This window comes from Tyto alba, unplaced genomic scaffold (assembly GCF_018691265.1).
Source record: "Tyto alba isolate M040663 unplaced genomic scaffold, T.alba_DEE_v4.0 Super-Scaffold_2, whole genome shotgun sequence".
Lineage (NCBI taxonomy): Eukaryota > Metazoa > Chordata > Aves > Strigiformes > Tytonidae > Tyto > Tyto alba.
The window spans coordinates 23,309,087-23,327,478 of record NW_024881282.1 but is presented as its reverse complement, the minus strand read 5'-3'; the positions used below and the strand labels follow the sequence as shown (position 1 = coordinate 23,327,478).

At 44.5% G+C, this 18,392-nt stretch overlaps 1 protein-coding gene across 8 annotated transcripts in view; it reads right to left on the bottom strand.

The window, feature by feature from the left end:
* The window catches only part of MTUS2 (microtubule associated scaffold protein 2), a 322,948-nt gene that overhangs the window by 16,149 nt on the left and 288,407 nt on the right, over nt 1-18,392 (bottom strand). For all 8 annotated transcript variants that reach the window (XM_032982805.2, XM_032982803.2, XM_032982802.2 and 5 more), the window contains 4 exons: nt 15,166-15,232; nt 8,498-8,712; nt 2,544-2,649; nt 570-643 (listed from right to left, as the gene is read on the bottom strand). In XM_032982805.2, coding sequence (XP_032838696.2) covers nt 570-643; nt 2,544-2,649; nt 8,498-8,712; nt 15,166-15,232 — 462 coding nt within the window. The remainder of the gene's footprint in view (nt 1-569; nt 644-2,543; nt 2,650-8,497; nt 8,713-15,165; nt 15,233-18,392) is intronic.

Genomic DNA, 18,392 nt, shown 5'->3' with positions numbered 1-18,392 from the left:
GCCACAGCCTGGCTGCACAGCAGGGGCAGCCCTGGGGCACCCCTCATCCGATGGGAGTGGAGATGGGTCTACACCACGTGGGACTGAATCCCCCCCATTCACGCAGCAGGGAAGAGTTTAAAGCGCAGGCATAGGGCCAGGCAAGGGGAGGTCAGAGTTTCTGAGCCTCGGGGGTGCCTGCTGGAGGGTACCGTGCAGACAAGGTGATGCTCACAGCCACCGCAGGTGCCGGAGCCCTCCCCACCACGCAGGGAAGGGCTCAGCTTTGCTCCTTGTGCTGGAACAGCAGCCAGCAGGGGCAAAAGGACATTTCTTTGCTTTATCCAGCTGCCTTTGCCTCCCTTTAAGTTTGCCCTCTCTTCTCTTTCAGGTAGTTAGTATTTTGCTGAACCGGTCAAGAGGGAGGAGAAAACTCGAGGGGGCACCTTTGCTGCTAGATCCGCGTTTGGACAGGCAGAGGACGAGAGTCGCTGCAGCTAGTAAGAAGCAACAGCCTGGTGTGCTGGCAGCTGGCAACGGGGCTGCTCCACAGCATCAGTACAGGGGTGGGAGATAATGAAACTGCTAACCTGGAGTGACAGCCGCAGTTTTTCAAAATGCTCTTCTAATTGTGCCTTTTCCAGTCTGTGAGCAGTATTCAGTTCTGGGGAAGACACACAGACATGACATTGCTAAGTGAAGTCCAGCAAACCAGGGTCTGAGAGCACAGATGTTGGTGAGCCGAGCGCAGTTCGGGATGGAGTTGTAAGTCATGGAGTTTGAGTAGGAAACTGGCAGTAATATATACTCTGTGATGTTAGATGAACTGTTTTGAGGATCAGGATTTCCTGATCTTTCACTGGTTGCAGGTACCTCTATTTCTACGTGACCAGATTCTGATTTTTCAGAACTGCTCAGAATTCCCAGCTCCCAGGGGCTCTGATCTGAAAAAGGTCAGCCTGACAATAGGTCATTTACCAGTTCAGAGTGAGTATCCCCAAATCAAAGATTTAAAAATTAAATATATTTAAAAGCTTAGGTCGCAATTTCTTTGGGGAGATAGAGAAAGGGGGGCAGGAATCGGGATGCAAAAATGCAAAAGACATTGCTTCTCCAGGAGCTGTGGCAGATGACCTGTGAAGTTTAATTTGTTAGTGAGAATGACAGAGCCCGAAGATAAAAAAGTCCTCTATCTATATTACACAAAGAAAGGTTTCACTACTAGAACAACCCACTCTGGGCTTAAGAAAAACCAAAATTTTAATAATGAAAGTGGAATAAAGTTTAATCTCAAAACCAATGACATCAAACTGTCATTCATTACAGTAGTAACACTTACCTTTTTAGTATACAGACACTATTTTTTGTGTCTTTACCCCCAGCCCCATGGGGTTCTGCCCTCTAACCACTGCTCACTAGCCACAATAACAGCAGTAATAAGACTAATGCTCTAGTGCCCAGCACAGCCCACTAGCCCACAGCTGCTGCAATGCCTTTTCCATACACAGGAGGGCATTTCATACCCACACCAGCAGCAGGGAGCACAAACTGGCCACCAGAGCCTTGATAAGTCACAGACACGTTTGATCATCAGAAAATACCAACAAAAAATTGGACACATGAGAATATCCTCAAGAAAGGAACAGTTGTTTTTTGTTTTTGTTGTTGGTTTTTTTTTTTTTTTTCTCCCCCAAAACTGTATATGATAATTCAAAAATGGTACGCCAGATACCATCTCTGCCTCCAGGAGAGGGGAATAGACTCTTCTCAGCTCATGTTATTCTCTGGACTGTGACTCAAATTGACACAGTGCAGAGCTAAGCAATATGGCTTCGTTTGGGGAAAGTTGTGGGAAAACCTACTAGAGCTATTTAAAAATTAGACCCTCACGTTTATGTGTAAAAAAAAAAAAAAAAAAAAGAAAAAAAAGAGGGAGGTGATACAGATAATTGTTAAATGTCAGCTAAAGCACGTACAAAACATGTATTAAAATACTGAACTGGTAGTGAGGAAACAGCTCTGTCTGCAGCATCAAATCATGTGGAAAAAACATAACACAAAATAAAGATAACAGTGCAAATTTGCACCAGTGTGTGGCTTTGGTCTGCTCAGCATGGCCAGACTTTTGCTACTGAAAATGATGAGGCTTATTTTTAGAAGCAGCATAGGCATTTAGCCTCTAAATTCAGAATTGCTCAATGAGCTCCAGCCTCCTGAGCACCCGAGGATTAGGCTCTTGAGAAAAGTCTGTATGTGAAGGGAGGTGGAGTTCGGACTCTCTGTTCAGTGACCCATGGAGAAAGCCTTATTTTTGGCCCAGAGACCCCTCAGATAGGGTCAGGTCCAAGTTAGATGCCGCACTTGCTGCACACATCTCTCCCTCACCCCTAGCACAAACCTGGTGGTCCACCCCCCGTGAAAGCACTAGACCAGCACAAATTTTTTATATCATCTGCTCTGGAGGAAGAAAATCCAGGCTTACAGAAGCTCACTACAGTGCTAATTCCTGCTCTGGAATAGCTCTGTGGCAAAGAGCAACCAGCATTGGGTTGTCTTCGGCTTACCTTGAATCTTGCAGTCATTCTCATCCTGCAGGACTGTTATGGCGACTATGTGGTTATTTTCCAACTGTAACATTGCAGCTTCGTGTACCGCTGTGATATCCTCCACCTGTTCCAACGACAAGGAATGGGGACATGGCCCCATGGTTAGACATGCTGTGGCACACTGACAAGCCACTGCTAGAGAGCTCCAGTGAGCTGGAAACAGAAAAGGCATCTACCGAGCATGACAATTCCAGCACCTGAGCCAGTTTTATTCACCACAAAACAGGCATGTTGACACCTTGAGTGGTGGTGTGTAGTCAGTGCTGACAGTATTTTGTTCTTTTAACTTAATGGTGATAAAAGAGGCACATAAGAAAGCAAAAGCACAAAAAGCCCTTAAGCAAAAAAAAAAAAAAAATTATGAAATGATCAGAAATCTCAACATTCCATTAATCTAAATTATATTAATGACACAAGTCCCTCTGATGGTCAGATGAATGTGCACAGTTCTGAGCCATCCTGGTTTTTGTCTTCACAACATTTTGCTGCAATGATTTTTATGGTAAAGCCTTGAATTAACTTCCACAGAAAGTGCTTATGAGTGATTTATAGATGTAAAATATTTATTTCTAGAGAAACAGTGAAATTGTTATTAGTGGGTATGTAAAACGAATTGCAATCTATCACACTTTTACTTGAAAAAGAGTATCCTACAGCATCATCAGTGCCTGAATTCCTATGTTATCCTAAGTCACGTGTTTCAAGTCCGTGTCCAATAAACTGATGAAAGACACGACAGCACCTTTTTCAGTGCAGACACAGGAGTTTTCAGGTTGGTGTGGAAGTAAGCAAGATGACAGTGAAGCCATAAAACCTTTTCCCGATCTGATACTGAGGCCAGAAGGAGGTCCTGTTGCTGCAAACCGCCCAGCAAAGTGCACGGCACACCACGCTGCACGCAGCCGTCACGGGAGCAGGGGATGATGCAGTCGGGACGGGGCTGTGGGCAGCCTGTGTCCCCGTGCACTCGATGGCTTTGGACACCCTTCAGCACATTGTTTGCTACTAGACTCGGCTAAAGGCAAAGTGAGATCCCTAATGATGGTGTTTTGGTATGCATCATTAAGGAAAATACAGTAAGAAGCGGTGATCTAGGTTAAGTCAGTGGTCCAGAACAGTTTCCAAATGCAATTCATCAATTTGCTTTACTGTGATCTTAGTCCCTACATTTAACACATTATCTGTGATATCTGGCAATGTTCAGCTGTTCATTGCAAAGAGACTTGACTTTAAACAGCTTTTTTGCTCTCTATTATGTTAAATAACAGTAGAAAGTTACTGCAGCTGAGCATGTCTTGACTGGAATAAATGTTATTCCACTGCATTTAACTGTCAAACATATGTGTTAGATTACGCATCAGAAGAAAAATTGCCAACTGTATTGGAAAAAGCATGTTATTAGAATGAAAGATAGGCATTTAACAGGGAATTTAAAATTATCCAAATTTATTTTCATAATAACGTGGGAAACAACTCAGTAGTGAAGAACTGTTTGCAAAACAGTGGGGACTCAGCCTATTGCATGAAAGAGCAGGGAAAGTGGGGCTTGATGACTCAATGGGCTATTAATGGGATAGGGGCTGTCCCTTGACTTTTCCCAGAACATGATGTCCTTGTATAAGATATCTGTGGCCTGAAACCTCATGAGCATTGCCATGTTCCTTACCTCACCCTTGCATAAGTCTTTATTCATACTCTAATTGCTTCTCAGCTGAGCAGCACCCTATAGGAATGATTATGCTCAACTCCAACACCTTCAGAAGATGAAGGGGTCTCCTTTCGCTGCCACCATCCTTGGCAGGTTATTTATCTATAAAGCCAATTAAATATGCTCCAAATGGTCTGCAGGGATTTTTCTGTCTTCTGCGTGCTTCATATCCACATCATAAATAGCTCTTTTTAATCTTCCAGCATGACCTCCTCTCTGCAGTTTTTCATAGCAGATAGTCTACTTGGCACTGGGAAGCAGATCTCTTGGATGCTAATTCCAACTTTGTCATTAACTTACTCTATAGGCTTGATCAACTCACTTAACCCATATGATGGTTATTTCTGGCTATAAAAAGGAGCTCAGGTGAGATTTTTGAGACCCAATAAAGTAAAATCAAGAGGAGGCTCCAGTGGGAGAAGTTCGCTAAGTCCATGGACCAAACAGCTGGAGCTGAGCAGCTCAAGCAAGAAGCACTGGCAAGCCAGGTTTGCAACCTTTAGTTTGCAATTTTGCCCTCAGGTGCAAGGAAATATGAGAAATACTGGGATGCATCGGCTCACATGACTGGTTTGTGAGGAGTTTGACTCTCATGCTCTGCTATGCTGAAAGAGCTGTCTCACCTCCTCAGAGACAGCTGAGCCTCCGAACCCAAACAACTGTGCATCTGAAGAAACAACAGCTATCTGATACTAGACTAAACAGTGACTACAGCAAGACAATGTGGAAAACTAAGTCGTGACCAGAAACCATGAAAGCAGGATGACTAACTGCCAAGCTAGATGTGTGGATACAGAAATACATGCAGATCCATGATTAAAAGGATTTGCTATCGTTATTGCCTTCATGAATGTGAGCTCAAATTCCCCCATGCAGCTGGACAGCTCAAGGACAAGGCTTTTCTCAAGTCCAGCATAAGAGCTCTTTAGCTCATGGGTTAGGTGTCCTAACACTGGCCTGGATCAGCACCAGCTCAGCAGCTGTTAAGGATCCTTACTCCTCATGCACCTTGGTTCCTAGACTAACAAAGTTCTTTTCCTTGGCCAAGAAACATTGCTGGTGATCAGCTTTCCGACCTAGCCTGTAAGCCTCCTCTGATCCAAGAGCTCTCAACACAGAATGGGTGTTCAGCAGGGTAGGAATTGCTAACAGAACCATGGATTGAAGAGATGCGCTTAAACTCTGAGATCATAGAATCATAGAATCATTTAGGTTGGAAAAGACCCTTAAGATCATCGAGACGAACTGTTAACCCAGCACTGGCAAGTCCACCACTAAACCATGTCCCTAAGCACCACATCTACACATCTTTTAAACACCTCCAGGGATGGTGACCTAACCACTTCCCTGGGCAGCATGTTGCAATGTCTGACAACCCTTTCGGAGAATAAATCTTTCCTAATATCCAATCCTCCCCTAACACAACTTGAAGCTGTTTCCTCTCATCCTATCACTTGCTACCTGGGAAAAGAGATGAACAGCCCAGTATCAGGGTATCCTTACTAGTATCTGATACTAGGGTCAGCACAGCACTTTTAAAGCAGTGGAGAGAAATGTTTCTCTTATCTTCAGTAACTCAGGGAACAAAGTGCTCTGGAGAAAATAAGAGGGCTGGAGGAGAAAGAACTATTTGCCCCTCAGAGAGAAAGATATGTTTCCATTGCTTCTGTGTGGTGATGAATAGAATCACAATAGATGAGAACATGAGAAAAAAAAGCATAATTCTAGTCAAGTCCTATGGTGACCTACATCACCCTTTCTTGCACTGATCAACTTGAGGGGAAAAAACCCACCATCTGTTCTTGTGGTCCTGGAAGCTTGAAGAAGCACTTCAAAAAGTAGCAGAGATAAAGTACCCCAGCAAAAAAAAATTAACTGGTGGAACAAATTCCTTCACAGATGTTAAATCCTGGTGGTCCAGGAGAGGCAAGGCTTGCAGCTTCTAGGCAAACTGACACACTGACACAGTGGAAGGAAAAAAAAAAAGCCAAGGCTTTTGGGAACACCACCCCCCCTCAGAAAGCAAAGCAGAAAATTTGAGGGGCATTGGAGGAAAACCATCTTGCATAAACTGAAATGAGAACCAAAAGGCATGGCTCAGCACAGCTTCTAATCATTTTGAAAAATCTGGTTTAGAACACAAAAACCTATTTGACAGCACCTTCTAATGCACCTTTGAAAATCAGTGAACTAACAGAAGAAGGTAGTTTGTGTGAGACAAAACAGCCCAGTTACATAAAGCCTTTGTGTGCCGAGTTACCAGCCTGCAAATCAGTAATGACTAGCAGTCACAGCAATTCAAATAGGTAAAATCTAGCAAGAGCACTTCAATCCCCCCACCAAAGAATCAGACCAAATTGCACAGTGGTACCCAGGGCATCAGACACTCCGGGACACAGGCTGGAACTCTGTGTGTCTGTCTGGCACAGCTGTCTGACCCACATGCCAGTGAGGACCACGCTGTGCCCAGCCCCGGCGTATCACTGGTGTTACACAATAAATCTAACACCGGGCAGCTGTGACACGAGTGACATAAAATTGTCATTATCTCGGTTTGTATTTGCACTCTCATCTCAGGAGTGTTTTATGGTACGCCAAGTACAGGCAGTAAATGATGTCATTTTTCTTTTTACAGATAGTTGACCTTAAAGACAGTGGTGTCTGGTGTGCTGTGTTGGTGCTCCCTCTCCTCTCCTCTCCCATAAGCTCAGTGCGGGCCAGCCCCTTTCCCTGGCTCCTGGAGGTGCTTCAGCTATGGCTGCACAGTGCTGCATCAGCCTTTACCTCTTAAACAGCCTAAATTAGCTCAGGCACAGTCTCTGCTGATGGGGCTGGTTTGCTCCTGAGACCACGGCTAGTGCTGTCATTGTCCCTGGGAACCGCGTGCGACATCCCTGCGCTCTGCACCCCACTGCAGTCTGCTGTCAGCCCGCTCCCCGGGCACGAGCAGCCTCAGCCTCAGCCACAGGCTCCTGCTTCAGGCAGCAGCCTCGAAGTGCACGCTGGAGATACCCTGAGATACAGAACATGCAGATATAAAACCTTCTCCTCGACCTTCGGTCGCATCCACCCATCTCACAGACCACGTCTGCACTGCACTGTTGCAATCAGTTTACATTGCCTCAGAGAGTGAAAAATTCAATCTCCACCAACTCCAGCTAACCTGGGCATTGGCAAAACCTCCAGGTTGGAGAAAATGCTGCTGGCAAACAGGGGGTCTGTTGGCTGGGCTCATGTTTCACAGATAATTGGCCCCTGTTCTGCATCAGATGCCTGGGTGGCATTCCCATGGCAGCAGGGGCTGCGGCGTGTCGAAGCCCAAAGGCACAGATTGCAGAGTGCACCTGAGTGTGGCAGATACTCTTGTGAGAAAAGCCCTTGGGAGCTGTGGTGCTGGACAACGGGTAAGAGTTGCAGCTGGAAAAATCAGAACTGTATCTGCTACTCACTGCAAAATGAGAAAAGGACAGGTAAAGGCATTATTGCCATAATCCAGAGCAGGATTTTCTGCCACCATGTGAGAGGTAACCATAAGTGAGTTACAGTGTTTGTTTGGTCCAGCTGTTAAAAATAAGACTAAAGTAGCTGCATGTGGAAGTATTCCTACCTACATACAAAATGCAAAGCAAGGAGAAACACTTGGGATGTAAAATCTAAGAGGTTAGGCTGAATGGTGAAGCAGCAATCAGGGAACCCAGAGCGCATCACCTGCCTGATGTTTAGGCTACGTGTTGCATGGGCCTTATCACTCCACTCTATCTCCCTTTAAGTATCACTACAAAGAATGATGGGCTCTGCTGGCCTTACCTGTGTTGAGCAGCTTCTTGATCAACCCTTGGTTTCATATTAATTGACTACTAATTGACCCACCTAGTGGTAGTTAGGTAGTATTAGTTACTACCTAACTACCACTAGGTGGGTTGGGGAGCAAGAATGTGTGGGGAGCAGAGCTAGTGTTAATATTTGTGTTGTAAAACATCCGGAAGCACGTAAAGACAAGATATGACAATGTAATGTACTACTAAGTAGAAATACCAAAGGGAATAATAGGGAGGAAAAGCAGTAAAGATAGTCAGGAATGTGTTTTTCCAGTCGTCAGTTCATTACCAGTGTCTTCATGTTGGAGCATTCTATGCATTTCATTACCTGACCCTTCTCAGTACTGGCATGGTTCACTCTTCAGAGGGAACAGGCAGAGACTGACCTGATCCTGATGCTGCAATTTGACTTGCTCCAGCTGCAGCCTGTGTTGCTCCTGCAAGCTCTCCCTCTTGGCGGTGTACTCCTCCTGCAGCCGCTGCTCCAGCGCCTGCAGCTCCTCCTGCTGCTGCCTGCGAAGCTGCTTCACCTCTTCCTCGAAGCGCCTCTCCAGCTCCTCCTTCTCGCTCTGCAGTTTCTTCCATCTTGCTGTGTTGACGGCTGGTGGAGACAAGACCATACAGCCAGGCTCTGAACATCTTGGGAGCAAACGGTAGCGTCAGATCTGTTTGTACAGCACTGAGCACAGTGGTTCTCACTGATTCTGGGGCCCACATGAATCTCGGCCGTCAACAAGCTCTTGCTGTCACTTCTCTCTCTGTCCTGCTCTCTTACACACACATACACACGTGCATTTGTTTAAACAGAAGCACTGACACAGTATGCAAAAGCCTGTACAGAACTGGGATCTGACTAAGTATAATAATAATAGTAGTAGTAGTAGTAGCAGTAGTAGTAGTAGCAAAAGTAATAATAATAATATTAATAATAACAACAACAACAACAACAATAATAATAATAACAGCAACAACAACAACAATAATAATAATAACAGCAACAACAACAACAATAATAATAGTAGTAGTAGCAGTAGTAGTAGCAGTAGTAGTAGTAGTAGTAGTAGTAGTAGTAGTAGTAGTAATGAAAAGCAGGGAACTCCATGGACCCACTGGCTGACTGGATGTCCCCTCCTGGCCAGGACAGTGTCTTGGATCCACAGATTGAGGCTTTGGGGCTTTTACTTTGCCTTGGATATAAGAAAGAGTATGTGAGACTTGACACAAAGCCTTTCAACTGGGATACAAGATTTTTCTTACCTCCTTCTCTCAAGCCACAGTCTTAGATAAATCCCCACTTTCAGTGATGTGCCAGAAGCTGGCTGGGCACTCAAGGTGCATCCTGTGCACATGTTATACAGGGGATGTGATTGACCACTTGGCCAAGAGAAGGCGATGCATCTCTGTTTTCCAGCTGTTAGAAGCCGCTCACCTCATAAACCTGTCTTTCATACCAGCTCCACTGAGAACCTCTTGAATCCATCAATGCACACTTGCTTAAAATATTTTTATATTCAAACCACTATCTTGTGTGCCTGCTGGAATCAGAGAGTGCATATGAAAGACTGATACTGAAGGCAATCAGAAAATGTGAAATTTTACTCTTGTGAACTGACCAGTGACCATGTCTCTGAATTCACAACCATGTCTGCAACTAGTTTCAGGAGGTGCAACTGCAACAGTTCCATCAGGTCAAGGATAGTCAGTCTATTTCGCCGTTTTATTCTACCCCCATGTTGTTCCCCAGGTCCCAGGACAGCAGTGTCACGAACGCTGTGTCCTTGGCCCTTTGCTTTGCTGAAGAATGGTTGCAATCAATCCAGATACTGCAGACCTGATGTAAGTTGGAAAAGGTCAGCCAGACTACATTTAGAGAACAAGTTTGCTCACTTGAAAAGATCCAACAGGTAAGAAATTAGCAAAATCATCACGACCTTAACATTCAGAATAACACTAGAGAAGAAGAGACGTGTTTTTAATGGTACTGACAGGCTTTCTTTCTGATCTAGATCCGTAGCTGGTTTAGAAAAATGTTCACCTTTCGAATACACCATCCGTATTAGCCACTCATCCTTCCTTTGCCTTTCGAAGTGCATGTGCCACGCACAGACCTGTATCGCATTGTAAATCGGTGAACTGGAAGCAGCTGTCTCCCTGGGTAGGCAACTTCTGAATGTTTCAACAACACTTATTTAATGACCATATATTTGCTCAATAATCATGTTTTCATGTCCCTTTCTACTATGGTATCTGACTGTGCTAATTTTTTTTCAGAATAGCAACAATTTGTCAAAGTTACCTACTGCTGTGACCACAGCTTATGTTAGGTGCACCCATACAAGATAGTTTGGGCACTCAAGCTAACTGACCCCTTCCCCATATAGCTATTTTTCCACAGTGTTTAGAGCTCTACTTCCACGCATACTGGACACCAATATCCAGACTTGCTCAGTATGTCCAGACAGATATCACTACTGGGGTCCTGTTCTGATCCTGATGTTTTCTGGAGCACCAACGGGGACTCTGTGTCTCTTTCAAGCTCTCTACTCCTTTCAGAAAGAGAGAAAATGAGCCTCAACCACTAAGCTTAGCACTGCAGCAGCGGCGCGTAGAAAGCTTTCCCATCTGCCTCATACCTAGAGTGGAAGAGCACAATTTATATGAAATATCTTGTCTCCTGGTTGTTTGGATTATAGGTCTAAACCCTCTCTCTTGCTTTTTTTTTATTTTTTGTTTTCTTCGGCATGCAAAGTGATCTCAGAGCTGGAGGACAAGAGGTAACGCTTGCAGCTCTAGGTTCAGTAGAATTCAAACTTACTCAGGCTTTAAATTGGAGCTGTAATGAACCCCGTCTCTCTCCAGCCTCTCTAATGAGATTACCCAGCACATAGGGAGGGCTGGGCAGTGAAATTACATGCTCTAACCAAAAGAAAGTCCATCCAAAATGCTTTCTGTAACCTGAAATTCAAAGGTATTCACATCTTGCAAATCAAACCCAGATTTGGGTGCAAAATGGAGGGAAGAGGAAAGCCGAGAAAGAGTGTCTGCATGGCATGTTCCCCACACATCCAAAAATGCTATTGGAGGCAGAAAATGAGGCTGTTGCCCAGGAAATTTGCCCTATACTGAATATAAAACACCTCTAATGAAAAGGAGTAATTTCTTCCACAGTCTCCCAAACTGAGACAAATGAGGCCAAGGACTGAAGTGATGAGGAAAGACTGAATCAGCTATCAGCTGCTATCACGAAGAGTTATATCCTGGTTTTCTTTTTACTTCTCTGTAGGTATTTAAATTCCTGTTCACGGGCTGGAAAGGACTTTGACATAACATGGCATTTCCCGGGACAACAGCGTGCTGGGCTAAATGAGAGTGGCTGCCGTTTCTTCCCTGCTCCCTGAGCACTGAGTGGCTTTTACAGTGCGTGACAGATGAGAAAAACCAATTTCAGTCCAGGCTGGGAAGGTGAGGGAAGGGGAGATGTCGCTAATGGACCGATACTCCCACACCAACCCAGCCCGAGCCACAGCTGAGTTTCCCCAGCCCTGACACTTTGTATTTGGGGGGTAACTCCCCTGGGAAATGGGGGGCTGGTGTCATATGGCCTCGCACGGGGACCGTCTGCTTCTGATGTGAGAAACGGGCTCTTCGCCGCGTGGGCTCTGCTGTTCCTCCTGACCCTTGGCCTCAGATTCGCAGACAAATCACAGCCACTCACTCAGGTTAAGGGTCCTCTGTCTGGGAGGCGTATCCAGGAGGAGGTGGCACACAAGTTTTGGCTTTCAAACTCTCGTGAACACAGATAATACGAATTTTAAACTTGACATTTGGTCATCTCCCATTCATCTAGGTTTTTATGCATCTACATACGTCCTCTCAACTCACTTGACATGTCATTTGTCTGGCAGCAAAGGAGCAGGTAATTCTGACATTTAATTCCCATTAGTTTGAAGGGAAACAGACAGTGTTCAAAATCTCTTTATTCCAGGCGTCTCACTGTTGCAGCTGAAAAATGCTTAATATATAGTTTATAAAGATGGGTGTCTTGGGTGTAGAACGATTGCTTGTTATGTGTTTCTAGCCTTGATATTTCTAGCAAAATACATGAGCAAATCTTATTGTGTAAAATAACAAGTCCCTCAGCATTTATAAAGGCCATATTCCTCCTCAGGACTGGGAAGGGAGAAGCACTTTCCTACTTCACTGCATGCTGGTTTCAGATGAGGTATGACACTTCACAGCAGTGCTAGGGGTAAAGGTGGACAGTGTTATCTGAACCTAAATATTTTGCCTGGCTCCAGAAGGGTGCAGGTCTCCCGAGGCTGTTTTATACAAGCTCCATCACTGCTGTTGCTTCAGCAGTGATTTTATTTACCAAAAGAGATTCCCTTAAAAATGTATTATTTTCTCAACAGTGGATTATATCTTGCAGTTTCATTGCTTTGTATAGCAGAATCCTGCAGAATCTGTTGACTTTAACAAAGACTGTGTGCTCTCAAAACCAAATACATTCAGCACCTAAATCATAAATCTGAATTACAGCTATTGCCTAAACAATTAATGTTGGACACAGTGCCTGTATTAACCCTGGCTAGTCCAGCCTTGTTTTACTGGTTCATCCAGGCATTTGCATCAGTGAGTCTGACACGGTGAATTTGCACATGAGATATCAGGAATTTCTGAACAACACCCATGATGTTTAACTGGACTGGTTATTTTTAAAGTAATGAGAGACTACTTATCAAAGTGACTGAGACAAGTCAGAACTACAACTTGGTTGAAATCAAAATAACATCCTCTGTAGATTTTTCCCTAAATTTCTTCACAGAATCATCTATGATTGCTGTTGTCAAACAAATAACTGTTTCATTCTTTATTTGCATTAATCTTGGCAGAATATGTACAATACAACATACAGATTCATCTGATAGTGAGACCAAAGTAGCCCTCCTGTAGCGCAGATGGGCTGCGTGTCTCCAGCAGCACCCACAGCTCCAGCTTGCACTGCTTTAGAGACAGCAAAGAACTGCACTGACTCTCATTCAGATGGCGTTTGCCATTTCACCTTGTCTACAGATTTAAAACACTGGTTGTTTCACGGAAATTAATTTTATATTTTTCTTCCAAAGGAAAACAGACTGTCCAGCAATTTTTAACTAACACTCAAAAACATAAACATTCACCTTCCGTATGTATGGTTACCTACCAGGATTTGTGCTGCTGATTATGTTTTCCTCATTCTGCTGGAGTGCAATATCTGCACGTTTGTCTTTTTGTCCATCCCTACTGGGAGTCCTTCTACCTAGGCATGTTGTATCTCAGGGCTGTTGTACAGAGAAGATTACCTCCAACAAGCCAGCCAGACCACCAGATGCCCCTGGCACTCCTAAACAGCCTCTGCTCAGACTCTCAGTGTGTCCCAGGGTGGTGGTTTGTTCAAGAGGAGGTGGCCTGGGGTGGCTCCTCTCCAGCACACATGCCTACAGGACCACTGAGGAAAGGACTATCTCACAACATCTTTCCCCTCTCTGGGAAAGAAAGCTCATACATATCTATGGCTAATCTCCCTTCTGAAGCAGTACAGCTCAGCTGAGACCTCAGACTGCTTTTCTGGAGTATTTGGGGTTCTTACTGAAACTGTCTCCGTGTACTCCATCAGGACTCAGTTTTGTGCAAAGGAGGTGTCTACTGCTGCATGCACAAGAGCAATGGCAAGGGCAGGCAGTGCAGTGATCTCTTGTTACTGAACATGCTCCCCTGCGACCCCTGAACAGTCAGTTATATCTCCAGCAAAACCACCAGTGATTTGTATTCACTTCAGCTGTACGAACATGGTTTAAATGGAAGCAGAGCTCTTTATCTCCAGCACGGTACTCTCTTTCCTTCCTGTGTCACCACCACTTGCGAAAGCACACAGGAAATTGAGCAAACCCAACCGGCTGGAAAGGGCTTTCAGATAAGAAGTGGGTATTCAGTGGTGAACTTCAGATATATCCTGCCTAAAGAATGCACAGGCAGCAAAGCTCTCTATGAAATGATGATCAGCGAAAAATTTCAGAGGGGCACAGCAGGGAGCACAAGCTGCTGGGCACCAGAAAAGGGCTGCGCTCAGCTTTTCTGCAGGGGGTTGTCATAGGCAAGGTGAAGACGAAGAACAGGAAGGATCTGTAGTTCTGCCCACTTCACAGGGGCTTGGACCAAGTCACCCTCCCGCCACATGGCACAATCTGTGCTTGATGTGTGACCCAGCAACGGGGCTCCCACACGCAGGGAAAGCTGAGAGGTCCCCCCTGTTCACAGCTCCAGTCACCAGTGGTTCCAACACAAGGTACTCGGGGTGTTCCCCTGCCCCATTGGTGCTGCCTCCAGGCCCTTCCTCCTCTCCATTTGCCCTGGGATAGATGAACCCAATGCCACACCCATTCTGGGGAGATTTAAGCCCAAAAGAGCTCATCCTGTGGTTAAAGCCAGAGTGCAAGCCCATCTTCTCTTTTCAGAGTTGCAATGTCTTTGCCCCTTCCCTGGCTCACCTGTCTAGATCAGAAACCAGACAAGAAAAGCAGTGCATGCAGATACACAGGGAATACACAGACTGAATGGGACACGTTGCTTTTGCTGTCTTTCAACCAGGAAGAGACCTTAGAGGTGTTAATGAGTTCTGAGATTGGTATCCTGCAGTTTGTAGCTGAATGGCAAAACATGCAATTATACATAAGCGCTGGATTCTCAGTCACTACTCGCTACAACAGTCCCAAGTTCCCACTTGGCATCATGTTATGCTTTCTCCTTGCCAGTGGTGGTACATAGCTTAAAAATAGAAGCTATGGATTTATGAAAGACAATTTGTCTAGTAAACATGATGCACAACTAGCCCCAGTGTGTGTGCTGATGGACCTGTCCCCACAAAGAGGTAAAATCACTGTTCCCTGCAAAGCCACAAACCCCCTTGCCACTGGGCTTCAGAAGACACTTCATCACGTGTATGGGGGTTCCCCAGGATCGGATCACAGGGAATAACTGCTTTTGTGTACAGTTGTTATTTGCTTGTACTACTTACCAACTTCATCCCTGATCTTTGCAAGCTCGACTCCTAACTCCTTTATTTTCACAAGGGCATTTTCATTCTGTTTAAGGAAAAAGAGAGAGAAATATGTATAGTCCCCAGGTTTATCCCGCATAAGCACTTTCACATGTTCATTTAGTAAAGCAGATTAGATTGATTCCTTGGATTTCTTTTTGGTGGTGGGGGGTGGGGTCTGTGCATTATAATGAACTCATTCAATTTTTAAATCAAGCTCAGGAGACAGCACTCACTGGTTACAGATACCTTGTATCTCTATGAATACATGTACACACATTCACGTGCACAGGACAGAGCAGAATACTCTACTTACTCCAACATGTCTAAAAAGACATTTGTATTTTTCTACCATTTTGTGTTCAATCTGTTTACCATTTATGGTTGGATTGCATGCACAAGATGGTTTTATTAATTCTGTTAAAACACTCTCATCTATTTATGCTGGTATTTATCCACCTCTAAACATAGTAATATGCTCACACAGTCAAATCTGTGGAGCAGATTACTGTACTTACACCATTGAGGCATGGCGGGCATGCTCATAAAGACACCACTAATGGCCTGATGTTCAGGTCTATTTTCATATTTATTTCTGGTATTTTATTGTCTGTAAAGAACAAGACCTCCTTTCCTCGACGTATCTCAAAAGAAATAGAAAGATATGCTGGAGGAAAGGATGCCATCCAGAGGGACCCGGACAGGCTGGAGAGGTGGGGCTGTGCAAACCTCATGAAGCTCAACAAGGTCAAGTGCAAGGTCCTGCATGTGGGTCGGGGCAACCCCAGCACAGATACAGGCTGGGCCATGAGCAGGTTGAAAGCAGCCCTGCGGAGAAGGACTTGGGGGTGTTGGTGGATGGAAAACTGCCTGTGAGCCAGCAATGTGTGCTCAGAGGCCAGAAAGCCAACGTGTCCTGGGCTGCATCAAGAAAATTGTGGCCAGCAGGTCGAGGGAGGGGATTTTCCCCCTATTCAGCTCTGGTGAGACCCCACCTGGAATACGGCATCCAGCTCTGGGGTCCCCAGTATAAGGAGGACAAGGACCTGCTCAAGTGGGTCCAGACGACTGGGGAAGGCTCTGGAGCAGCTCCCTTATGAGGCCAGGCTGAGAGAGTCGGGGTTGTTCAGCCTGGAGAAGGGAAGACTCCGGGGAGACCTTATGGTGGCCTTCCAGTACCTAGAGGGGACCTACAGGAAATCTGGGGAGGGACTGTTTATCAGGGAATGTAGTGATGAGGGTAATGGATTTAAACTGAAAGAGGCTGGATTTCGGTGAGATCTAAGGCAGAAATTGTTCCCTGTGCGGGGGGTGAGGCGCTGGCCCAGGGTGCCCAGAGCAGCTGTGGCTGCCCCCTCCCTGGAAGGGTTCAAGGCCAGGTTGGACGGGGCTGGGAGCCCCCTGGGCTGGGGGAAGGGGGCCCTGCCCGGGGCAGGGGGGTGGAGATATATGATCTTGAAGGTCCCTTCCAAACCAAACCATTCCATGATTCTGTGATTCTATGAAATTTGAATGCTTAAGGAATTAAAACAGATGAGCTGGCCAAAGGAAAATTAAAACATATATAGATTAACAATGCTAAAGTGCTATTACTAAAATGCAAGGACTTTGACAGCAAACACCTCATGGGTACTGTGCAAATTTACAAAGAAAAGCCTTGGGAAAATCTCTTGGAATATGGTTTAGTACAATAAATCTCAGCGTAATGGTTCAAGCATAAGGACACTTTAAATTGCAATGCATCGTGAATCACATTAGGAATAAGACAAAGGAACATATCCTGCTGAGAAGATCACTAATGATCACAAAAACTAGATCAGGCTACTATAAATACGTCCCAGGTTAGAAAAGGCCAGGAATCTGTAGAGGACAGTAGAGAAAAATCATATTCAAGAGAAAAGGCAGTGTAGTAGCAAACAGAATTAAAAGGAATCCTAGAAAATAAATATTTCAGTAATAAATGAGCAAGGCTAATAAAAATCTAGGGCACAGAAAGGATTAGTTCAGCAGCAGTATATGTAGCAGATAGGACAGCAAATTAGTTGTGTCTTACCAAAATGGAAGTGGGAAAAAAAAAAAAAAAATTTCAGAGTTTAATGTTTCTGTTTTTTTTTTTTTTTTTTTTCCTGCATCTAATTCTTAACCCTGATAAAAGAAATAAAACAACATCTTTATTTTTGGCAATACCAGGAAATTGGAATCTGGAATTTAAATTAATCCTTTACACACTGCCCTTTTGGGATGATTTCTACCAGATCCAAGGGACACAGTTTCCCAGAAGTTTTGCTGTAAACAGAGTGATTAATCGAGTTGATTTGAGAGCCTTGGGTGCCTGAGGAGCCCCAGGCGATGTGGGCATCTTTATTACTCAGTTATGGGAAGAAGCAAGGTACGCAAGGCTGGGCTCCTCCAAACAGCCACCTCCATACACTGCTGAGTAATGCACAGGGGGTTGTGTGCCAGGACTGCAGAGTCCCCAGTACTGATTGACTGCATTAGGCTCAGAATAAAAACAAGTGGGTTGGGTTTTTTTGGGGGTTTTTTTTGTTTGTTTGTTTTGTTTTGTTTTTGTTTTGTTTTTATGTGTTTTTTTTTTTTTTTAGTTAGTAAAAAAGCTATGAAAAAATAAAAATACCTAGATAAATATAGCCTGGTATGTTAAAAAAACGCAGCCCTTCACACAGATTCCCAAACCAGCAGTCTTACAGAGATAAGGTTTCCCCTTTTGGAGAATATTACTGCATCTGCCCATACTGTCTGTTTAACTCACTGGAGTAATTTTAAGAAGTGTTCTTGACAGATTGCCAAGACTGGTGCCCCTGAAGGCGTGTGCACACAGATATACAGGATACAGGATTTGCAGATGGGAAGCGCCCACTCGAATTACCAGCTCCCACTATATGAAACAAAAGCTATTTAAAGCAAGGGAGCTCTGTACAAATTGTTGCCAACACCTACAGATAAGCAGAACTCAGTGGGATTGTTACTATTCTACTTAAGTGAAGAAAATGAAAAGCAAGTAAAAAATTACATCCTAGGAAAAAAAAAAAAGTTGTTAAAAATTTGATCCCCCGTAAGAAATTTTACAGACTCCTTTTTATCTTATATTTTATCTTAGATAAGGTTTGTCTTAGCCTTGAGGACACTTGGTGGTAAGACCCTCTTACCACCAAGTAAGAAGGTTCTCTTATTCTTCAAGAGTGGAG